General features: G+C 43.5%; 4 protein-coding genes across 4 annotated transcripts in view; all 4 read right to left on the bottom strand.

Annotated features, from left to right (window-relative positions):
* Positions 1 to 685: 685 nt before the first annotated feature.
* On the bottom strand, positions 686 to 2,377 carry LOC115038198 (interferon-induced protein 44-like). The gene is made up of 6 exons (XM_029497071.1): positions 2,357 to 2,377; positions 2,023 to 2,217; positions 1,507 to 1,656; positions 1,225 to 1,396; positions 988 to 1,088; positions 686 to 862 (listed from the first exon to the last, which is right to left on the bottom strand). Exons 1-6 carry the CDS (start codon positions 2,375 to 2,377, stop codon positions 686 to 688), a joined length of 816 nt encoding a protein of 271 aa, XP_029352931.1.
* A 2,274-nt stretch (positions 2,378 to 4,651) lies between these two features.
* On the bottom strand, positions 4,652 to 7,574 carry LOC115038026 (interferon-induced protein 44-like). Its single transcript, XM_029496839.1, has 8 exons — positions 7,406 to 7,574; positions 7,131 to 7,213; positions 7,002 to 7,035; positions 6,670 to 6,868; positions 6,171 to 6,320; positions 5,890 to 6,061; positions 5,653 to 5,753; positions 4,652 to 5,524 (listed from the first exon to the last, which is right to left on the bottom strand). Exons 2-8 carry the CDS (start codon positions 7,210 to 7,212, stop codon positions 5,348 to 5,350), a joined length of 915 nt encoding a protein of 304 aa, XP_029352699.1. The 5' UTR covers position 7,213; positions 7,406 to 7,574; the 3' UTR covers positions 4,652 to 5,347.
* Positions 7,575 to 9,931: 2,357 nt separating this feature from the next.
* LOC115037877 (claudin-20-like) lies at positions 9,932 to 12,317 on the bottom strand. The gene is made up of 3 exons (XM_029496638.1): positions 12,274 to 12,317; positions 11,974 to 12,018; positions 9,932 to 11,586 (listed from the first exon to the last, which is right to left on the bottom strand). The coding sequence occupies exon 3, from the start codon at positions 11,509 to 11,511 to the stop codon at positions 10,690 to 10,692; it is 822 nt and encodes a 273-aa protein (XP_029352498.1). The 5' UTR covers positions 11,512 to 11,586; positions 11,974 to 12,018; positions 12,274 to 12,317; the 3' UTR covers positions 9,932 to 10,689.
* Positions 12,318 to 16,831: 4,514 nt separating this feature from the next.
* tiam2b (TIAM Rac1 associated GEF 2b) overlaps positions 16,832 to 24,366 on the bottom strand; it is a 30,208-nt gene continuing 22,673 nt past the window's right edge. The window contains exons 14-25 of the mRNA XM_029496766.1: positions 24,279 to 24,337; positions 21,642 to 21,830; positions 21,433 to 21,501; positions 21,236 to 21,361; positions 21,043 to 21,151; positions 20,785 to 20,964; positions 19,714 to 19,832; positions 19,524 to 19,632; positions 19,374 to 19,432; positions 19,201 to 19,291; positions 19,022 to 19,109; positions 16,832 to 18,762 (exon numbers count right to left, since the gene is read on the bottom strand). Of these exons, the coding sequence (XP_029352626.1) occupies positions 18,213 to 18,762; positions 19,022 to 19,109; positions 19,201 to 19,291; positions 19,374 to 19,432; positions 19,524 to 19,632; positions 19,714 to 19,832; positions 20,785 to 20,964; positions 21,043 to 21,151; positions 21,236 to 21,361; positions 21,433 to 21,501; positions 21,642 to 21,830; positions 24,279 to 24,337 (1,748 nt within the window). The 3' untranslated portion in view covers positions 16,832 to 18,212. The remainder of the gene's footprint in view (positions 18,763 to 19,021; positions 19,110 to 19,200; positions 19,292 to 19,373; positions 19,433 to 19,523; positions 19,633 to 19,713; positions 19,833 to 20,784; positions 20,965 to 21,042; positions 21,152 to 21,235; positions 21,362 to 21,432; positions 21,502 to 21,641; positions 21,831 to 24,278; positions 24,338 to 24,366) is intronic.

Below are 24,366 nucleotides of genomic sequence, written 5' to 3'. Positions count from 1 at the left end.
AGATGTGGTTATTTAATTTGAGTAAATTCAGCTGTTCAACTCTGAACAGAGACACAATGAAGGACAGATACATTTTGATGCCATCAGAGAATTTACATTACAAGATTATTATTTAAATTTATGCTGATCACATTTTTCATTGGTTATTTTCTGTCTGTTGAACGGTGATGTACTCCAGTCTGGAGGAGGTGATGTGACTGTTCAGACTTTAATTTATCAGAAAATAACAGGAAGCACTTCATGACTAAGTTCTCACCATGAAGGCAACAAAACCTGCCAGTAACTGAAGAAGGTTCATTTGTGTTCAACAATTTCAGTTTTTATTATTTCGATCAAATTCTGTAAATATTGTAATTTCTTTCTTCTGTCTTTAAACACATCAGTGCTCTTTTTATTATTTTAATTTGAAGGTTTCCATCTTTGGAAAAGCAGAGAGTATTTTAAAGCTCTGTACATTTTAACAGTATTAGGAGGATTAAAACAGTTTAGAAGACGGAGACAGTTTCTTAAATCTGCAGGATCTTTGAGAAGCTGTAAGTTAAAACAGGCCAACTAATTGGAGGTTAAATGGATCACATAAAAGGATTGTGTTAGAAATCCTGCTGGTCAGTTTGGCTGACAGTTTTTCTGACATCCTGAAGGATTCAGCTCTCTTTGTTTGAGTACGACTACGAGTTTAAATTAATCAGTCAGACTGATTCAACAGGAACTTCAGGTGGTCGTCTCCACAGGTGATGATCTGTGTCAGGGCGTTCAGGATCAGTGTGTCAACGTCATTGTTGAGTTTGGTTTCTTCATGATAGTTCTTCACAGTGAAGATGCAGTTCATAGGAATTCCCACGTCTGTACTGAGCTGCTCCATCTTTATAAATGATGGATGGATCAGAACAACAAATGCAGTAAAACAGAAAAGTATGAATAAAAACTCCTCAACATTTAAAATGTGATTCTCTGCCAATCCATAATATTATTACTAATCAAACCAACCTTTCTTTTCAGGTACTTTGATCTGTAGACATTCTTCAAATCTCGACCGATTTCAGGGCAGGCTTGGTCAATTTTTGTCATCACAGCAATTTGAGGAATCGCTGTAAGAAAAAGAGAAAAACTGACATAATTATAATCCAATGAAGGAAAATCGAGACAAAATAAAATGATGCTTTTCCAGCAGAATGTGATTTAAAACCAACTTTAGATAAAAATACAGCATAAATAAATTCTCACCCAGGTCACTGGCTGCCGTTCGGATTTCTCGAATTTTCTGAACAAGCTCATCTTTAATGAGAGCTGAAGTGTCGGCAGGAATGATAAGAACCAGAACGTGGACTTTGTTGTTGGGCTTTGGGGATTTGTTGTAGTACAGATTTTCCTCTGACAGCTTGGATTGAGAATTCAACTGAAAAACATTCAATTCAGGTTAAATTACAGTCACACAATTTAGAAATAAATACAACTAAATGATCAGTCAGAAAAAAATTCATCTGCAGACTTTAACAGCAGCTTTACCTGGTAATCCTCCTTCATGTGTCCCTTCAAAGCCAGTTTGACATCATCCACGTGGACACCACCCTGTTCTCTTGATTCCAGGCCCATGATGTCGTTGAAGACAAAAGGATAAAAGGTGTCTTTGTCCTTTGGGACCTTGTAGGTCGTGTACTATGAGACAGTTTGGAGAAAATAACAGTTATTATGAATTCTGTGGAGGAAAGCTGCCAACATCTGATCAGAATCAAAGGCAGCAATTAGAACGTGAAGGTTAAATTCAAATAAACTATCAACAACAATCACAACAAACTCATTAACATTTGAATTCCATCTCTTGTAAACTGAAATCAACATTTATCCTCAAAGTGATGTCAGTAAATGAATCTCCATAGTTTCTGTTTCTTTGTGGGAACATTGTTTGATCATTTTACTGACTGAACGTAGTTTCCTGGTTCTAAATCTGCTGTTTTCATGAAGGAACACTCATCTGAAAACTATTTTACTTTCTTTATCAACACAATCAAAAGTTTTCCAAACCTTTTTGGTGAAAGAGGACCCGCTGGTGTTATCTGCCAAAGCCTGTCTGTACATCCTGTCATTTAAGACACTTTGGACAGAGTTGATGAAACTGGACTTTCCAGATCCAGCTGGTCCATGAAGAAGAATCCGGACCTGCTGACCTTCAGTTGGAGGTTTGTAGTTCTTCACATCCTGAAGATCGCTCTTTTTTTCCTTGCTAAGAAAACATTACATCACACTTTAGAGTAAAGAGACTAAAGTAAACATCAGATTATTAAATAGATCAGCTTGTGGTCTTTCTGATCACTTTAATGTGATTAACAATTAATCATTTGGAGGGAAACTCACTCACCTCCAGTTTACTTCCCTCCATGGTTCATCAAGAACTGACAGATAGAAGACAAATAAAGTAAAAAATATTGTTGACATTATTGCACACAATGTAAGTTTGAATAAAGGTGACAGTTTTAAGTAAACTTACGTGGAGATTCTGGAACGGGAGCAGGTTTAGACTCCTGTGATTTTTTCTGTTTAAACAAACTCCACATCCTCGTAGTGAAGTCAATTGATGAATACATTTCAATATTACAAATGCCGAAGGGTTATGATTGCATTAGTATTTCAAAATATTTTTATTTATGACTACATTTGCTTAAACAACAAACAAAACAACCTGAACTTGAATGTTTAACTGTAAAATGTATCTGTGTTAACAGTCAGATTTTACTCTGACCATCTTACCTGGAATTTCTCTTCTTGAATCAGTTTGAGGCACAAAGTGTCCGTCCTGCTTCTGTCATTCTGGGACAACAGAAACTATCAGGTCCTTTGTGTCTGAATGACCTGAAGGAACTGGAACAGACAACCATAAACCATTAATATCTAACTATATAAAGTTATTCTACCACTCCTATTCTTTATATCACTCTTATAAAACATGCCAAGGAGGTCAGTTAAATTAAATAAAGGTGACAGTGAGTGCACAGCATGGAGCATTAGTCCAACTTGTGTGTCTGTGGATGTCATAACAGCAAACGGCAACAAGTTATGATTTGTTCATTTCTCATGAATTTGGATAAATTAACACATGCCACTGGATGCCTGTTGTCCAACTACATTACTTTTTCATACTGACTGTTGAAAAAAATGCTGAAAATTCAACCGATTGAATTTTGATTCCCTTCACAGCCGAGGTAAGTAGCTTCACTCAGAAAAGGTTGTTTATAGATGCTAATTCAGTAAATATACCAATACAACTTTCCAACTGTGACTTCTCAGCCAATCTACAGCAGCATTACTACTAATTAAACCAACCTTTTCTTTGGTGGACCGGACCCTGCAGACATTCTTTAAATTTCTGATTTCAGAACAGACTTTGGTGACTTGAGGAATCCCTGTAAGAAGAACAGTGAAATACAGACATCATTGTAACTGACCCATGTTACCATTCAGTCTTGCCATCAGTAGCTCAGCTGGTCTGGACCAGCAGATAATGAGGGTTAGGGTTATCATCATCATCATCACCGAGATGGACCGAGATGGACAACAGATTAAACTGTTGTAAACTGTAGACTGCTGCTGCTTTTTATTCAAATTCTATTTCTGTAATGATTCCATTAACAGGAGGCCTGTTATTATTAGGAAAAAAACATATGATACTAAATTGAAGAATGAACATTCAGTGTTTGTGATGAATTAAAATATTTTCACTGATGATGACCGTTGAAAACTCAGACTAAATAGTCCAAATACAACCACCTGAAGCTGTGCTGACAAAGAAACTCAGCAGGATTTTACTTCCCAGACTCAGTGACATGATTTTATTACCTTAGGTGTGATAAAAAACTGGTCACTATCTACAGCTTTACTCAGCTTTTCCTTTTGCTTTCTGTTTGTTTGAAAGTGTTTAGATTGTCAAACAAAAGTGGGCCCAACAGGTTGGAACGAGGAAAGGCAGCTGTGGCTACCTGCTAAAGCTAACCATGCTAACTTCACTCAGCCGCCTCACCTGGCTCGTTCTCGGTCTCCTTCTTCAGGACAGCCGCCTCACCTGCTCTTCTTCTGTCGTCGGAGGGAAAACTTCCCAAAACACTAAATGTTGTCGTCTGTGTTTGTTTCATTACTGCTTCGTGTTTAACTCTCTGACTTTAACGGTGGACGGATCAAACCAATAATTTCGCGGGCTTTGTCGGAGCCGAAAGAGTGTGTTGCTGTCGCTTAGCAACAGGTCACAGGCCGCTAAGACGGAAGCCCAGACGGCCAAAAGTGAGAAACACAGAAAAGGCGAAAGAGTTAAAGTGCAACACAAAATGAGGTTGTTGTGGACACACAGAAATCACTGACCTCTTCTGGTGTTATCAGGTAGAACCCAAACATGAAAACCTGAACCCCAGACAGGCAGAACATGGAGACTCCACACAGAAAGGCCCCGGGCCGGGAACCAAACCCACAACCTTCTTGTTGTGGGACAACAATAACCACTGTGCTGCTACCTTTTAAGCACTTTAACATTCTTAAAATAAAACAAATGAAATGTTATCAAAACATCTGAGTTAAGTTAAAGTTCAGCTCGCTTTGAGTTACAGCTAATTAATGTTGACTGGTTTCTAACTTTGGTACAAGCTGAATAACACTCAACACTCATTACTGAAATAAGATGTGGTTATTTAATTTGAGTAAATTCAGCTGTTCAACTCTGAACAGAGACACAATGAAGGACAGATACATTTTGATGCCATCAGAGAATTTACATTACAATTAAGATTATTATTTAAATTTCTGTTGATCACATTTTTCATTGGTTATTTTCTGTCTGTTGAACGGTGATGTACTCCAGTCTGGAGGAGGCGATGTGACTGTTCAGACTGTAATTTATCAGAAAATAACAGGAAGCACTTCATGACTAAGTTCTCACCATGAAGGCAACAAAACCTGCCAGTAACTGAAGAAGGTTCATTTGTGTTCAACAATTTCAGTTTTTATCAATCTGATCAAAGTCTGTAAATGTTTTAATTTCTTTCTTCTGTCTTTAAACACATCAGTGCTCTTTTTATTATTTTAATTTGAAGGTTTCCATCTTTGGAAAAGCAGAGAGTATTTTAAAGCTCTGTACATTTTAACAGTATTAGGAGGATTAAAACAGTTTAGAAGACGGAGACAGTTTCTTAAATCTGCAGGATCTTTGAGAAGCTTTAAGTTAAAACAGGCCAACTAATTGGAGGTTAAATGGATCACATAAAAGGATTGTGTCAGAAATCCTGCTGGTCAGTTTGGCTGACAGATTTTCTGACATCCTGAAGGATTCAGCTCTCTTTGTTTGAGTACGACTACGAGTTTAAATTAATCAGTCAGACTGATCCAACAGGAACTTCAGGTAGTCGTCTCCACAGGTGATGATCTGTGTCAGGTCGTTCAGGATCAGTGTGTCAACATCATTGTTGAGTTTGGTTTCTTCATGATAGTTCTTCACAGTGAAGATGCAGTTCATAGGAATTCCCACGTCTGTACTGAGCTGCTGCATCTTTATAATTGATGGATGGATCAGAACAACAAATGCAGTAAAACAGAAAAGTATGAATAAAAACTCCTCAACATTTAAAATGTGATTCTCTGCCAATCCATCATAATATTATTACTAATCAAACCAACCTTTCTTTTCAGGTACTTTGATCTGTAGACGTTCTTCAAATCTCGACTGATTTCAGGGCAGGCTTGGTCAATTTTTGTGATCAAAGCAATTTGAGGAATCGCTGTAAGAAAAACAGAAAAACTGACATAATTATATTCCAATCAAGGCAAACGGAGACAACAATAAAATGATGCTTTTCCAGCAGAATGTGATTTAAAACCCACTGCAGATAAAATACAGGATAAAAAAGTTCTTACCCAGGTCAGCAGCTGCCATTAGGATTTCTCGAATTTTCTGAACAAGCTCATTTTTCATGAAGGCCAAAGTGTCGGCAGGAATGATAAGAACCAGAACTTGGACTTTGTTGTTGGGCTTTGGGGATTTGTTGTAGTACAGATTTTCCTCTGACAGCTTGGATTGAGGATTCAACTGAAAAATATTCAATTCAGGTTAAATTACAGTCACACAATTTAGAAATAAATACAACTAAATGATCAGTCAGAAAAAATTAATCTGCAGACTTTAACAGCAGCTTTACCTGGTAATCCTCCTTCATGTGTCCCTTCAAAGCCAGTTTGACATCATCCACGTGGACACCACCCTGTTCTCTTGATTCCAGGCCCATGATGTCGTTGAAGACAAAAGGATAAAAGGTGTCTTTGTCCTTTGGGACCTTGTAGGTCGTGTACTATGAGACAGTTTGGAGAAAATAACAGTTATTATGAATTCTGTGGAGGAAAGCTGCCAACATCAGCAATTAGAACGTGACGGTTAAATTCAAATAAACTATCAACAACAATCACAACAAACTCATTAACATTTGAATTCCATCTCTTGTAAACTGAAATCAACATTTATCCTCAAAGTGACGTCAGTAAATGAATCTCCATAGTTTCTGTTTCTTTGTGGGAACATTGTTTGATCATTTTACTGACTGAACGTAGTTTCCTGGTTCTAAATCTGCTGTTTTCATGAAGGAACACTCATCTGAAAACTATTTTACTTTCTTTATCAACACAATCAAAAGTTTTCCAAACCTTTTTGGTGAAAGAGGACCCGCTGATGTTATCTGCCAAAGCCTGTCTGTACATCCTGTCATTTAAGACACTTTGGACAGAGTTGATGAAACTGGACTTTCCAGATCCAGCTGGTCCATGAAGAAGAATCCGGACCTGCTGACCTTCAGTTGGAGGTTTGTAGTTCTTCACATACTGAAGATCTCTCTGTTTTTCCTCACTAAGAAAACATGACATCACACTTTAGAGTAAAAAGACTAAAGTAAACATCAGATTATTAAATAGATCAGCTTGTGGTCTTTCTGATCACTTTAATGTGTTTAAATTAATCATTTGGAGGGAAACTCACTCACCTCCAGTTTACTTCCCTCCATGGTTCATCAAGAACTGACAGATAGAAGACAAATAAAGTAAAAAATATTGTTGACATCATTGCACACAATGTAAGTTTGAATAAAGGTGACAGTTTTAAGTAAACTTACGTGGAGATTCTGGAACGGGAGCAGGTTTAGGAGCAGGTTTAGACTCGCTTGGTTGTTTCCGTCCAAACAACCAATTCCACATTCTCGCAGTGAATTTAATTGATAAATACATTTCAATATTACAAATATTGAAGGGTTATGGATGCATTAGTATTTCAAAATGTTTTTATTTATGATTAAATTTGCTTAAACAACAAACAAAACAACCTGAGCCTGAACCTGTACCTGTAAAATGTATCTGTGTTAACAGTCAGATTTTACTCTGACCATCTTACCTGGAATTTCTCTTCTTGAATCAGTTTGAGGAACAAAGTGTCCGTCCTGCTGCTGTCATTCTGGGACAACAGAACCTATCAGATCCTTCGTGTCTGAATGACCTGAAGGAACTTAAACAGTCCTGAGTTAACGGAGCAGAGAACTCAGTGAATGTCAGCATCTGTAGTATGAAGCTCATTTCCTTCATTGTTCTTACTTTCACTTTTATGAAATCTGTAACTCAACACAGAGGTCTCCACCTTCACAGAACCTGTTTGTCTAAACATGTATGATTATTATTGTTGCTTCTATGATCTTCTATGATCAACTGTTGACATTCCGGCCTGCAGATATTTTAGTCACCAGTCAACCTAAAGTGTGTTTGGACTCTGGGAGGAGAAGCTGAGGGAGAACCCGGAGTTCAAACCCAAAACCAGGGCACCTTAACAGTAACAGCATTTTCTTAGTTTATCATTTAGTTTCACTTTGTCAAACTTCATCAATGTATCATTTGTTGCTGGACTGATTCAAGATGGTGCTGGTGGATGGCATGTTTGTTCCGATGTTTAGTAAGTGTTTTGTTTGGAATCAAAACTTCACGCCACGAGCATTAAAGGTGGACTCCCACCTGAACTGGATCACAGGCTGCCTCACATGAAGACCGCAGCATGTCAGTTTTGCTTTTACGTCACACCGCAATTCCCTGATCGATCTATCTATCCATCCATATATCTACATAGATAATGTGAAAGTAAAAGAAGCCCAACAGGTTTGAGTGGATAAAGGTCAAACATGACAGCTGTTGTTGATTTAATTAAAGCTGCCATCACCGTGCTTTCAGTCTTTTGTGATCAGACAGGTCAGATCAGGGCTCAATTTATCGTCTGTGTTTTCACAATAGATAGAATGTCCTATAAATCTGTTTCAAATTCTATCATCATCTCATCCGTGTATTTAAAATACCGCAGGTAGAAATGCTGCAGAGCTGAAAACAACAGGTGTGGTTTCTCTTTTAGTTCAGTTAATACCTGTTCACTTTGGAATTCTGTTCTGCCCATTTTCAGGAGTGGCAGTTTACCCGAATCAGTTGTTATTCATGTTGTGTGTTTACAGACAGTTTTAATTGTGCGTCATGTGACCTGAAGAGCTGAGCATCACATTCATATGGAGACTGTGACGGATTATCTGAGATATTTGTAGTCAAACATAACAACAGCAGCGATCTTTATAAAAATAACAATTAAAATGTGTTTTTCAACGTGTGCAAAACCGTTTTTATGAAATAAAACTATTGTACTGTTTCGTTTTCTTTCTTTTTCTTTCTTTTCACATTAGAATTTATTGAAAATAAAAAGATCATAATCAATATGGATTTCTAGGTTTTAACATATCAGAATAGATGTACAGCCAATTTATATGAATGTGTCACAAGTTTTCCTGATTTTTCAGTGAAATTTAATTTGGCAACACAACAAAGTCAAGTCAAATTTCAGTGTTTCTCTAACGTTGAAGTGCTCAGCTTTGGGTTGGGAGTTGTGGCGGCCTCTTGGTGTCTTGTTTCCAAAACGACAAAAAAAGGCCAATGTTTTAAGTTTGAGTCCAGTCTGGTCCAAACGGTGCTGATCTGCAGAAGCACACAAACTATTCTGCTGTTGTGGTTTTTTGCCGGCTTGCTGAGCTTTGCTTTGGTTTTTCTCGCTGACTTTTCTGGCTGTTTGTGCTTCAATGAGTCTTTTTCTCCACATTAATGCGTCACTGTGAAATGTTGCTGCCGCGCTGACGAATCGACTCCATTTCCTTCCATAAATCGATTTTGTGTTCCTCTTTCTGCAGGTTTGAGGCTTTTCCTGAGAGGCAGCGTGGGCGTCCAGCTCACCGCGCTCCTTTGTGCCCGACAGGCGTTGGTAGGTGAGATTGACAGCTCACCTCGGGTCAAAAGGACACCTCGTCCACCCGATGAACACAACACGATGGACTCTCCGGTCTCCATCAGGCTTTAAGTCACATCCTGAAAATGACTGGATGTCCTTCTCTGACAGCTGGAAGTGGGAGGTGGAGGGCTGTGTGTAAATGTGCAGTGTGCGTCCAACCGTGGTGAGAGGATAATGGGAAAGCAAAGAGCATCATTACCTCCCTCCATGCTCCTCTGCACCTCTCGCCTCCCCGAGGACCGCCGCGAAGAGACGGAGCGGACGCCGCCGTCCTGACTCTTTGGATCTGGAATGGATTTCTAAGTCTACAACAACGATGACAAAAGCGTTGAATTTTAAAAAGTTTGACGATCCTTTTATTGCTTCGGTACAACAGCAGCTTTTTTACGACATATAAGCAGCAAGTAGCCTCTAAAGCACAGACAACATTCATGCACTGACGCTTGGAAGAGATTTCCAAAATGTGCTGCTGAAATCAGAGCCGGCCCAAAGCAGACATGACCCGGACAAGGAGCTGAGGGATTCTTTTATTAGAATTTAATTCACTTTTAGTTAAAACACTTTAACAGGAGGACGTTTTGTGAAATGATAAAAAAAAAAAAAACTATGAATTTCTTATAAAATTTAAGATTCAACTGATTGTTTGCTTTAAAGAATCTAAGCTTTTGCTTTGAAACAAACATCTCAGCAGTCCACAAATGAAGCCAGCGTTATTAACGTGTTATCACGTTCCCGCTTCAGTGAAGGAGACATTTAGTTTTCATCATTAAGTTTGAGCCTAAAAACAACTTTCAGGGCTCGTTGGCTCCACATTTGAGTTGTGTTGTAATAACGTTTCTTAACTGTGTTTTATAATTGGATTAATTCAAAGTTATACGTGTAATTTCATTGTTATGTTAGTGAGTTGGTTGGGGTGGGGTGGGTGGGCTGTTCGATCTTGCCCCCCGACCCCCAGAAAGCTTTGGGCCGGCCCTGTGTGAGCACGAGTTAATCTCAGAAGGCAGACAGCATCTACAGCTGGAAATGATGGCTTTTCAATTTCACTCGCCCCCCCCCTTTTTTTTTTTATATCAGTAGGTTCAGCTCTTTCTTCTTCAGACCTTTGGTTTGTGAAAGCTGCAGCAGGTTTGCGGGCAGTTTTTAAAGGATTTACAGTGTTTTGGGTGGCTGTGCAGTTTATTTGTTCCTCCAAGTCCACCTTCTCCGCTTTCCGTCTCCGTTCTGAGACATCCGGCTGAATCCACAATCTGTCATCCCCAACATTTGGTAATTATTCCCCCTCAAACACACCTCCCCCAGCTCACCTCCCCCCTTCCCACGAGCCAGAAAAACCTCAGTTGAAAACTCCACATTTCAGCGCTCAGCCATGTGGGCTAAACGTATTCCTGCAGGCTGTAGCTGTCCTTGATGTCTTTTGGAGGCAGTTTGGACGGAGATGAGAAGAGTCTCTGCTTCTGGTCCTGTTCCGGTCTCTCCTTCTTCACTTTGTCCATCTGCAGCTGGACAGTTTTGTTTTGTCTTTTTTTCGGGTGTCTGCACTCCATCTGCAGCTCCTGCCGCCGCTGCTCGTCCCGGTACAGCACAACTCTGTGAGGGTTGGCCGAGGAAACGTATTCTGGACGCCTGGTTCTTTCTCCAGGACACGAGAAACAAAAAATGACCCCTCCGGCTAGAAGGAAGCCGGCGGAGATGAACGTCACACACAGAGCTCCTCCGGGCTGATATTTACTGCTGTCCGGCAGGTCCGTGGTCAGGAAGGCGGTGATGACTTCGTTGGTGAACCAGGATGCTGGGACGAGGCAGAGGAAACTGGCCAGGATGAAGCAGCCCCCCGCTGCAATGGCGGTGTGTCCCTTCGCTCTGTGGCTGCCCCCCCAGCGGGTACACTTGAGCCCCAGCGAGGCGAGGCAGAGCCCAAAAGATGCCACCATGCAGGACAGGACCATTGCGGCCCGCATGCACTGCAGGTACGCCGGCAGCGACAGCACTGAGTTCTTCATGGTGCAGCTGAAGACGCCGGAGCTGTACCAGACGCAGTCCATCCACAGACCCTGCATCTGCGAGATGGGGGTCATGATGTTGGACCACACGTCGACGCTCACCTTCCAGTTGGGCAGCAGAGTGGCCACGGTGGCCCCGAGGACGCCCAGGAGCGCCAGGGCGAACGCCAGGATCTGAATGGCGGTGGACAGCATGGCTCAGCCCCCCCACCTCCTGTCCAGCTCGGCGGCGTCCAGGGCAGATAATTCCTCGGCACGAGCTCCAGCGGGCTGGAACCAGAGGAGAAATGAGAAGTGAAGTGAGCGTGGGAGCGTGACGGACGCACAGCTGAGGCTGCTGATGGGAAAAGCTTTTTCCCTGTTTTTTGATTTCTGTTTTAGGGGGAAGGGGGGCCAATGATTGCCTGCTTTAGTTATTCTGCAGCTGATGTGCTGATCATTGACACTCAATTATGTCCCTTTAAAGCGGCAGCGTCCCTTGGCTCCACTCCTTCTGAGCTCTGTTTTTTCATTTTCCCTGCGGAGCAAAAACCCAAATATCCATCAGGATGAAGTTGTTTATTTCTCCGGATTCACTCAGCTAAGCTCGCGATGGAGTCGAACAGCTGCTGCAGGAGGAGAAAACTAACGAGCGGGGAAGTTAAACCGGAGTCTTACCTGTGACCCGTCTTGTGTCTCTGGCAGCGTCTCCTGAAGTGATTCCTGAGGACGGAGCAGAGAGGAGCGGTGTGAATGAAAACACAGGGTGTGTGGGTTAACAGCCTCTAACTACCCCTCTGTCTGCTGTCTCCTTGGCAACTGTACATACAGTTTCATCCCATTCTGCATCCTGGAAAAGATGCATCACGCGTCCTGTCCTTTCTTTTTTCTCCTGCAAGCTCGTTGTGAATGGAGGAAACCATCAGACAAACCAAACTGACCTGAGTCCGACTGAGGAAACAGGTTTTTGTTTCTAACCTGAAGGTCAGCGGCTCTGCTGAAGGAGCCGCAGAGCAGCGTTCTTATCTGATGAGTTGATGGTGGAGAACGCCGCAGAAACGGTTTCCTTTGTCGCCTTCGGCCACACAAAAGCAGACGAGTTTGTTTTTTGGTTGTTGTGTTGGATGTTGGTGGTTAGATTACGTTTTTGTGCTTTGGATTTTCTGACACACATTCACACAGAGTTTTGTGGGAAGCCCTTCCTCTTAAAAATGACAACGAGCCCGAAGGTAAAAAAGCTGGTTTTCATTGGTAATATCTGCTGGTCAGTAGACTTCGCTTTAAAAAAGATAAAAAAAAACAGACTCGTTTCAGACGACTGACGGGATCATTCATGCTTTTAAAACAATCAACGTGCGCCGTCCGGGTCGTTTTGTCATTTCGCCTTCGTTTGGTGATAAAACCGCTGAGCTGTTCTTTGTCCGGCTGCAGCGTGAATCAAGGTGTCGCCCGTCATGTGACTGTGTGAAGAATCGCCCACTGCAACACGGTGATAAGAGTCCGCAGCCCACCCACCCGCTCAGCGCTGACGGGACCCAGCAGTCAGCCGGTGGCAGCCTGTTATTACCATAATCCTCCAGTCTCGGTCTTATCAGCCTCAGACCTGCACCGACATGAGCTGCTTCCACCAAACTGGAAACAATAAACACACATTTTCACCAAGCAGCTCCTCTTTGGGAAAACACAGCAGTTAAGTCCCCGTTGGCGTAATTTCAGCCATCATCGCTGCCTAATTAATGTTGTTGTGTCGAAATAAGAACTCATAACAAATAAAACACAGTTGAGACGACTGCGTTTCCCACCGGAGGTAAAGAGCCGTGACGTCATCGTGAAGGGCTGGCTGCGTTTTAAAAACGGCCAGGTTCCTAATGGGAGTTCTGCATTGTGCTCACAGAACATCTTAAAACGAACAAACAGGAAACTGTGAGCACATTCCAGGTCGAAGACAGACAAACACGAGCTGCTCACACTGAGGACAGATTTGTGGCCTGAAGATGCTGAAATATAAACAAATGTGTTGAAGAATGATTTTCTTAAGGGGGTTGTTATTATGGGTACCTGATGTTTGGCTGGGAGACTCCAAATGAGTCGCAACAGAAAAGAGATTATTGTAAAAAATGTGTCTCCATAATAATTATAGCAATTTTCATTATTTGTTTGTGTCCCAGAAATAGACTGGCATGCTGATTTTTAAATTCCATAATAAAATGTATCCGTAAACACGATGTTGTCTGAGAGAGCTGTTCAAAGTTCATCCAACGCAGAATTAAAGCTATCAGGTGATTAATTCCACATTATGGACTCCGTATAAAATGATATCAGCTGATCAGATTTCAGTTTGATCTTCTCAGGCCTCTGCCAAGGCCAAAATCAAACGGCAGACAGGCTGAGTGATCTGGATCCTCCCTGATCTGTTTCCTGTCGACAAACAAACGAACCGACCGATTAAATCAGGTAAAAACTGCTGCTGCAGCCAAAGAAAGCCAAAAAAAAAAAGAACATCCAAGAAATTAATTCATAAAAAAAAAAAAAAAAGACTTTTCGGGCTTTTCGCAGGAATTATATAAAAATCATAAAGAAGATATGACTACGTATTTTAAATACATAATTTTACAATTGCTTTATGCTAAAATATATACATTTTAATGGAGGTGCATTGATTTCTTTTTTATTCTGAAAGATTTGAGTGTAATGTAAAAAAAATGATTTTCAGCAGCAATTTATTTATCGACTTCATCTATAAATGTTTTAAAGTCATCTGTGAAATTTTACCTTAAACACAAAAATAAGTAAATGTGATCTTTTCCGCTGAAATGTTGAATGTAATAATAATAATAATAATTCAACATTTAATGATAATTATGATACTTTGATGTGTATCCAGATATGAAACAGTTCTGGGTTCAGTTTTTTTCATCCCTAATTGATGGATCTGTCAGAATAGTTATTTTCTGCAGATTACCTGATTAACGGAGTGTGTTATTAAACGGGCCCTTTAACGCTGCTGCAGCATCCGGCTGCTCATGTGGAACGAGGTGGTGTCTATCAGGACCAGACTCTGGAGGGTTGACTCCACGCCTGCAGGCCTCTGCAGCACAACGTCTCTCATTTCTCATGTTTTCTCCTTCACACGTCGTCCTCTGCTCGGAATTTATTCTTTTTTATTTATTAATTTTTTTTTATTTCCGGCTGTCTTTTTAGTTTTTGGAGGTTTTGTTTGCTCGATATTTCAGACATTTTGGTTTAATTCAGTTTGAATGAAAAACTCTTGGTGGTTTTGGTAAAAGATGATTAGCTCCATTCATTAAATCTTGAATTAAATGAAAGAATAATTACCCCGTTGTGTTTCCTCCACTGGATGAAAACTGATTTTTCAGGTCTTTTCCCAAGTTGTGCTTCAGATTCTGGATCCAAACAAAGATGGCCGTCCAGCAGGAACCTGACCAGGAAACAGAGAGCGGGTCAGAGTTTAACAAGATTATTTTATCTGTCTGAAAATGTTGTGTGCTGTTTCCTGATGATTGTGTTTTTGTTTATATAATACTGCACCGTCTTTCAGAGAGAATTCTGCTCATAATATTATTCTGTGCTAAAATGTAAAGGAACTGAATTCAACTGTTTAAATTTTAAATTTAATTAAAAAAAATTTAATAAAAAAAAAATTAAATTGAAATGGGTCAAAACATTTCTGGAGTTTGAATCATCTGTAATGATAATATTTAATAAAAAGATGTGATGTAATAATCCAGTGACTGTAAATTCCTCAGTACCTTCGATGTGAAGCCACGTTGGATCAAAAGCTAAAAGAACGAGAACGAGCCGCTTCGTTTTAACGCTTCAGTCGTTTATGAAGACCAAATCCACCATCTTTAACCCAGCGTGGCACAAATTAGCTTCCTATTGAAACAGAACAGTTTGACCTTTGACCCCACAGCCTCAGTGATAATAGTTTGGAGCTGAATCAAACCATCTGGAAGAAACAACCCCCCCACCACACACACACACACACACACACACACACACACGGCCCCCCGAGGCTCCATTAGACATCAATCAGCAGAGAGACAGGAATATAAATGAAGTGCTTTATCTCCGCTGAACACACACACACACACACACACACACACACACACACTTTGATTGATTTGCTTTTTGTCACGGTGTCGTATTCAGATCTGAGATGGAAAAAAAAAAATCCGTGTTGGTGTTCAACATAAATATTCAGCTTTTGTCTGATCACAGAGTCACCGTGGATCTCCAGGAATTCAGACTTCTTGTTTAGTTTTTTTTACTGTGGAGTGAGATGTGTGATAATTTTTGTGTTGTATTTGTGTTACATGTTCACTGACTTTGGCTGTAAAAAAAAATGCAGAAATGTATTTTATGTTATTTTTCTACGAGCTTCCAGGCAACTGAACGAACCAAAAGAACTTAACTCAAGAAATACAATAAATTCTCAAATTAAAGTTAGTCAAGTTTAAAACAGCAACTGATTCAATCGAGAGGACAAATGATTATTCACATTTTTATGATTTGGAGGGTGGCTGTGGCTAAAAACTAAAATCTGTGTCATATTTCAGATTTTTTTTAATTCAATGAACAATTAATATATATATTTTTTTTTGGGAGGAAATCAGTAGTTTTTTGTTTTTTTTTTTCCAAAATGTCATTTTGAAATGAACCAAATTAGTCAGTTGTGTACTATTGAACTGGTACTCATGTAAAGAGCGTCAGTTTATTTAAAACATTCAGGCCAAACTGCAGCCTGTTTTTATTTTTGTTCTCGACTGAATGTTGTTTGGTGGCAAAAACCTCGAGCACATAAATCAATAAAATCAGAAGGTAAACACTCACCAGCTGACGGAGACGTGATGTGTTCATCATCCGACAGTTCCTGAGGACACACACACACACACACAAATGAAAACACACTGGCCTACAAAGCAGGTGTGCGTTTAAAGCAGCTGAGGTCGAGTTCAGCACATTCCTGCTGTTCAAACAACACGCCGGCTGTGTAGGACAAACTGTGGCCCCCAAAAATCAGGAACATCTGCCCTCCTGATGGGGGCCGAAGGGTCTGCTGGTCACCAGGGAACCCTGACCGGAGCAGACGAATTCAACATGTCCTTTAATCCGACTCTTTTATTAACGTCAGCCTTTTTCTTCTTCCTCTGGAATAAACCGACCCAACAGCTTGTTTTTGTGTTTCTGATTTGGATGTTAAGCTTCACTTTAAATTTATTTCTGATTTATTTTGGACATAAAATGTCCCTAAATTGTCTTCACATGCAGGTTTTTTTTCCTGTCTGTTCTGTGTTCAGATTTAATACAGCGCGAATTCTACAGTAAACGGTTATTCTACGTTTTAGTCACAAGCTAGTTGATAAACAAACACAAAGCAAATACAATGATGTAAGAAACAGGAAGAGAAGTGAAGGAAAGCAGCTTTCTGACAGAAGACAAAAAAACAAATCGTTTCCTGCTTGTGTCCAACATGGTCAGATCAGATCAATATGAAATGTTTAAGATCAATAACGTCTTTTAAACATGTTTTCATTTATTAGGTTTTAACAGCATCAAGTCATTAAAAAGTTGTACACAAATATTTAAGAAAATAAATTACCAAATACTTTAACAATTCAAAAAATAATGTGAGAAGTCATCTTTCTACTTCCTCTGTTACACAACTGAAATACACAAAACAAAAAAAGAGACAAAATATATAAATACAATAATCCAACCTGGCAGATTTACGAAGGCTTGATCCAATCCAGCAGCTCCAGACGTTTACAAACCGCTTTTGTCAAGAACAAAGAAAGTCACACAGAAAACTACAATGAACTGTACAGAGAAAAAACATTTACAACAAATAAGCCAAAAAAAATAACGAGTTCAGGCAGCAGGAGGTAAAAAGCACAAAACATTCGTCGTCCTCGTCCAGAAAAATACAAGAAATGTTTGTTAATCTGTCAAGTTTCTGAGGTCGTTCAGGAAGATCGAGTTCCATTTTTGGTCCTTTTCAAAAATCCACAGTGAGTGAAATGATCGTTTTTCTGTAAATGTAAATATTCTTTCATCAGTAAATCTCATGGAACTGTCCCTGAAGATGTTTTGGAGGTTTGTGGTTCGTCTTTGAGGCGCGTTCAGTTGAGATGTTCCAGTATTCTGAGCCTGAATCATCACAGTTGGTGAAACCAGACCGTCTCTTCCTCCTGAAGTGAAGCTGCCGACGGGGAGACCAGAAGCTCCGTGACTCAGTTCGGCTGTCTGAGGGTCAAACGGTCCAGTTTGACAGGCAGCCACAGGAAGTGACGGCTCGAGACACAAAATAAAAGTCCTCCGTAGACCACGTGGTCCCGAGGAGGAAGCCTCTGAATCTCTGAACATTCACCTGTTTGGTATTTGTGCGATGGAATATCTAATGAGAGTCCATTTTCTATGTTTCTCGCTGGTTTCATCGGTTTGGTTTGAAGCTGAAAGAATGAAAATTCACTCTGAAACAAAACTGTTTCTGGAGTTTCGTCTGCTCGACCAAAAAAAGGTTGTTTTTTTTTAAAAAGGTGAAAATCCAAATAATCTGCCCAGCTATGAGAATAAACTCCTGACGTTGATAAACAGGAGAAAGTGTAGAAATATATATGATTAAGATGTTTATCTTACAATTTCATGTGAAATCTGAGGAATTTGGTGATATTTGCTGTAAGATTGCACATTTTATTTTGTTTTTATTTTGTCAAAGTGAAGCTGAGGATCAGTGTGAAATACGAACACGGCAGCAGCTGCGTCGACTTTCGTCGTGTTTGAGAAGTTTGAGGAGATCATTTCCGGGAATCGTGAGCTCGGAGAGACGGAGGTTTGTGCACATTTGTGCGTCAGTTTCCTGTTTGGAGAACGGCAGTGTGCGGTCGGCCTCAGCGTCAGCCCTGTAATGAAGGAACGGCCGCCTGAATCCCCAACATGCTGTCGTAGAAGCAGTCCTCGTTGATCATGGAGGTCATGCTCTGGACGCTGAAGTCTCTCTCCAGCAGGCTGCTGAAGTCCAGCAGGTCACCGCCGGGACTCCTGCGCAGGCTGGAGCTCCGCCTGGCCTCCGCGGCCCGGGGGTCCTCGTCCTGGGATGTACCTCGTCGATCCGACTCCTCGTCGGTGAAGTTCAGCCTCTGCAGCTGAGCTTCCAGCTCGCTGGTCAGGGAGCAGAGTCGGGTCCTCTTCCCCGCTGAGTCGGCGTCTGAGCGGCTGGGCAGCAGCGGCTCGGAGCAGGTTTCTCCCAGAGAGGCCCTGCAGCTCTCCTCCGCAGGGGGCCGAGTCGCCCTCTGGGCGTCGGCACGACTCCGCTGCTGCCTCGTCTTCCAGGAGCCGCCCCTCTCAGCCGTCGACAGCCTGGACCTCCTCAGGGAGCCGACGGGCCCTCGGTCCCTCAGGAGGGAGCGCAGGGCCCGGAGGACGCTGGTCTTCGTCTCCAACCCGCTGAAACAGAAAGAGTCAAAGAAGAGCACAACAGCCATTTTTACTACTTATCTGTTTAGTTTATTAAGAACAAATCAGGACGATCGATTAATCGATTAATTCGATCGATTAATCGATCGTCCTGATTTGTCCAAAAACGGTCTAAACGTTCAGCTGCCTTAAATGTTTTCCTTGTGAGTCAAACACACGGCCAGGTGTGAGAAAGTATCCTCCTCATCATGGAGGATCAGTTCGGGCCGCTCAGCTGATCTGGACTCACCTGCTGCAGAGCTGAAAGACGGTCTCGGGCCGGCCCTCCACCTCCGACCTGCTGTGGACCAGCTCCCAGACACACGGGTTCTCCGAGCCTGAAAACACAGCGGTCACAGTCCGTCAGGGTCAGGACCGGATCACAGACGGAGGACGGACATGCTGACTGACTGACGGCGGCTCACTCACCTGTGATGTTGGCCGGTCGGACCTGGACCGCCGAGACTGGGATCAACCAGCGGAACCTGAAGGGATCCAGATCAGCTGAGCGGGAGCCGGTCTGTCCATCAGAAAGAAATCAGTTCTGAGGTTCTGCACTGTTTGCCTTTAATTTTTTTATTCTCCAGAAACACGACACTCACCATCCTCTTCTTCAGTTTGCTGCTCTCCCGATAAACCAGGATGACGGCTCGTTTGAACACTGACGACACAAAAGGATGAAACAAAGTGTTAAGGCGGACTGTCAGCCCGGATCAGAGAGCTCCAGGCTCACCGGCGGACACGTTTCTCACCGAACAGCGTGAGCTCCGGCTCTTTCCTCAGGCGGCCCAGACAGGGAAGAGGATTCAACCAAAGCACCGACGAATGGGCCAGAAACTCCCCCATGGAGATGTCTGTCACCTGAGGGGGGGGGACCACCTTCAGTTAGGCCACGATTTTCTGAGCGGACCTTCAGAATGTGTTCACGCCGACAGACGTTACCTGCCGCTCAGCTCCGCTCTGTTCTGCTGCCAGCTGGTCGAACACGCAGCCGTAATCCTCGTAGATCTTCTGCATCTCGTTGATGTGGCTCGCCACCTTCTCCATCGCCCTGAGAGCGTCTGATTGGACGGAGGGACGCAGCACACACATTAGAGGTGAGCTGTGTGTGTGTGTGTTGTACCAGTCAGGTGTGTGTGTGTGTGTTTCACCTGTTAGTCAAGTGTGTGTGTGTATGTGTGTGTGTGTGCGTTGTACCTGTCAGGTGTGTGTGTGTGTGTGTGTGTGCGTTTTACCTGTCAGGTGTGTGTGTGTGTGTGTGTGTTTCACCTGTTAGTCAGGTGTGTGTGTATGTGTGTGTGTGTGTGTGCGTTGTACCTGTCAGGTGTGTGTGTGTGTGTGTGTGCGTTGTACCTGTAAGGTGTGTGTGTGTGTGTGCGCGTTGTATCTGTCAGGTGTGTGTGTGTGTGTGTGTGTGTGTGTGTGTGTGTGTGTGTGTGTGTGTGTGTGTGTGTGTGTGTGCGTTGTACCTGTCAGGTGTGTGTGTGTGTGTGTGTGCGCGTTGTACCTGTCAGGTGTGTGTGTGTGTGTGTGTGTGTGTTGTACCTGTCAGGTGTGTGTGTGTGTGTGTGTGTGTGTGTGCGTTGTACCTGTCAGGTGTGTGTGTGTGTATGTGCGTTGTACCTGTCAGGTGTGTGTGTGTGTGCGTTGTACCTGTCAGTTGTGTGTGTGTGTGTGTGTGTGTGTTGTACCTGTTAGTCAGGTGTGTGTGTGTATGTGTGTGTGTGTGCATTGTACCTGTCAGGTGTGTGTGTGTGTGTGTGTGTGTGTGTGTGTGCGCGTTGTACCTGTCAGGTGTGTGTGTGTGTGTGTGTGTGCGTTGTACCTGTCAGGTGTGTGTGTGTGTGTGCGCGTTGTACCTGTCAGGTGTGTGTGTGTGTGTGTGCGTTGTACCTGTCAGGTGTGTGTGTGTGTGTGCGCGTTGTATCTGTCAGGTGTGTGTGTGTGTGTGTGTGTGTGCGTTGTACCTGTCAGGTGTGTGTGTGTGTGTGTGTGTGTGTGTGTGCGTTGTACCTGTCAGGTGTGTGTGCTCTGGACTCTCGGGGTCTGTCAGGGACACCAGTTCTCGGAGCAGCAGCGGATACTTCAGGACTCTCTGGACCGGTTTGATCAGGTAGGACTCCAGAGAAGACGAGTGCTGATTGGTCGGATTTCTGGCCTCCAGGAACTGTTTGAAGGCTCCGTCGGTTTTAGCTGCAACAAGAAGACGGAGCAGCAGGCGTCACCTTCTGCACACAAACCCCTTTAAATCGGAGACGGCGCCGTCCTCACCTCGCTCCAGGACCTTCTGGACTTTGATGTGGTTGGCGCAGAAGCCGCTGTAGAGTTTGAAATGATCGGCGTAGTAAAGGAAGGATCCTCCCAGAGAGAAGAGGAGCGTCTGGAAGCAAAGATGAAGAAACCAGAGGAGTTCAGGAGCGTCGACGGTGAAGATTAAACGAAACGACTTGTGTTTGAGAACTACCTTGAACTGTTCGGGTGTTTCCAGGCTGCCGAAGTTGGGACAGGAAGCGATCCTCTCCTCCAGATTCTGAAGGAAAACTCTCTGGAAGTCCAACATCTCAGGCAGGCTGCCGAACATGGCCTCCATCTGAGGGAGAGAGACACCGCCGTCAGAGAGAGAGAGAGAGAGGGCCGGCCCGTTTCACGTGAAGCACCAACCTCCTCTTTACTGAGGAACGTCTCCGTCTGCAGAGGAGTCAGGTAGATGTCCAGCAGACAGACCAGATCCTGACGGACAGGAAGACATCGACATTTTTAAAGTCGCTAAAACGTTCAGAAAATGGAAATTTAATGTTTAATGTTTTAATGTTTAATTTAACGTTCCGATGATTCATTTATTTATGAGAAAGTGTCTGATTGTTACCGACCTTGACGTAAGACTTCTCTGTGTCGACCAGTTCCTGGATGACTTTACGCAGTCGCTGACACACGCTCAGGTGGGCGGGGCTTGCGGGCGGCGGGCCAACCTCTTTGCCGTACGGGTTGCTGGGAACGTCGGCGTCTGCAGCTTGGCCTTCTGGGAAGGTTTGGTACAGGGAGTAGACCCGGTCCATGTTCTGAGGTCGTTGGAGGGGTTCAGAATAAAACAACACTCCTTTAATGTTTAGAACAACGTGAGCCTAGAGGTCAGAGGTCAGAGGTCACAGAGCCTAAAAACAACAAGTGACGTTAAAGGCACCTGGTTCTGGATCACTTCTGATTATAGACTGGATTTAAAAATAAAAGGAATGAACAGATGAACTCTCTTAAACCTGCATTCTATCAGGGGATCATTGTGTTGAAGTCTATGGGAAAAAGGTCCCAGTGCTCTCCTGATTTTTTAGCTCATAACGGACCGGAGCTGCGTCTCACCTGCCAGGACAAACTTTATGTTTTACTCATTAATGTTCAGGATATAAATCTAAAGCTGCAGACTTCACAGAAATAAACGACTCTCAGGGGTCAAAGGTGACGTTCCCGCCACACCTTCTGATTTAAAGATCAGCCTCCGTCGGAGGATTTGAGGTGAAAGGCGGCAGACAGCTGCAGCGCTGCTGGGAGATCAGGAGGATCAGAGCGAGATTAACACCGAGCTGAAGGTTAAACACAGCTGAGGAGACAGAGACCTGTGACCCCTGAGACCAGGAGAGACCAGGACGGACCAGAACGGACCAGGAGAGACCAGGAGAGACCAGGACAGACCAGAACGGACCAGGAGAGACCAGGAGAGACCAGGACAGACCAGGAGAGACCAGAACGGACCAGGAGAGACCAGAATGGACCAGGAGAGACCAGAATGGACCAGGAGAGACCAGGATGAACCAGGAGAGACCAGGAGAGACCAGAACGGACCAGGAGAGACCAGGAGAGACCAGGACAGACCAGAATGGACCAGGAGAGACCAGGAGAGACCAGAACTGACCAGGAGAGACCAGGAGAGACCAGAACGGACCACGAGAGACCAGAACGGACCAGAACGGACCAGGAGAGACCAGAACGGACCAGAACGGACCAGGAGAGACCAGGAGAGACCAGGACAGACCAGAATGGACCAGGGGAGACCAGGACAGGTTAGGACAGAACAGGAGAGACCAGAATGGACCAGGAGAGACCAGAACGGACCAGGAGAGACCAGGAGAGAGCAGAACGGACCAGGAGAGACCAGAATGGACCAGGAGAGACCAGGACGGACCAGAACAGACCAGGAGAGACCAGAAGGGACCAGAACAGACCAGGAGAGACCAGGACGGACCAGGAGAGACCAGAACGGACCAGAACAGACCAGGACGGACCAGAACGGACCAGAACCACAACATTCGATCCACCTGACTGAATTCAACAGCTCCATGTATCACAGAATTAAGGCTGCAAAAGTTTGGTGAAAAAAAAAAAAAAAAAACTGACCTCCATATCACACTGCGCCTGTGATGTCATCGACCTTGATCATATTGTGACTTTGGTTATATTTTGGTTTCTACGGATCAACAGAAGGATTAAATCCTAATTCAGCTCCTCCTTAATGACCAACTGTATGAAACAATAAACAGAAGAGACCTTTTACTGGTCTCTGGCTGTTCGACCCTGAAGGAGCAGCCGCCTCGTTCATCATCATAATCTGAGCTGCCATCTTCTAATAAACTGCTGACAGGATGATAAATTCAGAGCCTCCGAGCCTCCTAACATGTGGGACAGACTGAGTGTGTCTGCCCCCCCCACGGACACAGAGTTTAGATCTGACCTTCATCCAACCAGCCGAGGGGAACGTTCAATTAAAACGAGCTGCAGCGTTGCTCTGACTGTTTACCAGCAGCACGAGGCCGTCGACGGGACGCTGGCAGCTCAGGCAGCACGCCGCCTCGTCCAGCAGCCCCACCAGGCGCTCCACCAGGCCCACGCCGGGGAACACCCCGCCTCCCTCCTCCTCCTCCTCCAGCGTCTCACAATCCTCCTCCAGCGGCAGCACCCAGCACAGGGCCCCCATGGCGGCGGGGGGCTCCTCGGCCGGGGTCAGGGGTCAGAGGTCAGAGGAGGAGCATCTACAGGTTCTCTGCGGTCCTCCGTGCGGACGCCATTAATTCCCCTCTGCTCCGACTTCACAAACAAACACTCCACACACACTCCTGAAGGTGTTAGCCCGGATTATTGGTCATGTGACACGGAGGGTGTCTGAGCTTCGGGAAGAACAAGAGGATTATGGGAGAGGATTTCTGCAGGTAGGTTTGAGGAGTTCAGGAGTAAACATTCACATTAACTCTTTTCCTCAGAGTTCAGATGAAATCTGATATTTATCTGTTTGCTTTTAAATGCTTGACTGCCTTCATTTGTTCAGAGTTTGTTGGAAATTGGTTGAAAATCTGCGTGGATGTGAAATGAGACTGACAATCCAAAACTCAGAGCGAGCAGATATGAGCAGAAGTAGGGACAATTTCCGATAGACTTCAATACAATCTGACTGCGGCTCGTTAGATAGAGTCCATTTTTACAGACAGCCTTTGGGTGAGAGAATTAACGTGACTGAAGCTCACCTGCTCCATCGGCTCGCCGTCGTCAGGAGGAAGGAGGACGCCGGCTGACGAGACAAAATCTGTGAAATGACGGAGGAGAGGGTGAGGG

The sequence above is a fragment of the Echeneis naucrates genome, chromosome 24, assembly GCF_900963305.1.
Source record: "Echeneis naucrates chromosome 24, fEcheNa1.1, whole genome shotgun sequence".
Taxonomy (NCBI): Eukaryota; Metazoa; Chordata; class Actinopteri; order Carangiformes; family Echeneidae; genus Echeneis; species Echeneis naucrates.
Note: the sequence above shows the minus strand (reverse complement) of the source record. Positions and strands in the feature narration are given on the sequence as shown.

Coding starts and splice junctions, on each gene's coding strand:
- LOC115038198 (XM_029497071.1), bottom strand. CDS start 2,377: ATGGAGGGAAGTAAACTGGAG. Junction 2,218..2,356: donor TGGAGGGAAGTAAACTGGAG/GTGAGTGAGTTT, acceptor TTTCTTAGCAAG/GAAAAAAAGAGCGATCTTCA. Junction 863..987: donor CAAAGTACCTGAAAAGAAAG/GTTGGTTTGATT, acceptor TCATTTATAAAG/ATGGAGCAGCTCAGTACAGA.
- LOC115038026 (XM_029496839.1), bottom strand. CDS start 7,212: ATGTGGAATTGGTTGTTTGGACGGAAACAACCAAGCGAGTCTAAACCT. Junction 5,754..5,889: donor AATGGCAGCTGCTGACCTGG/GTAAGAACTTTT, acceptor TTTTTCTTACAG/CGATTCCTCAAATTGCTTTG. Junction 5,525..5,652: donor CAAAGTACCTGAAAAGAAAG/GTTGGTTTGATT, acceptor TCAATTATAAAG/ATGCAGCAGCTCAGTACAGA.
- LOC115037877 (XM_029496638.1), bottom strand. CDS start 11,511: ATGCTGTCCACCGCCATTCAGATCCTGGCGTTCGCCCTGGCGCTCCTG.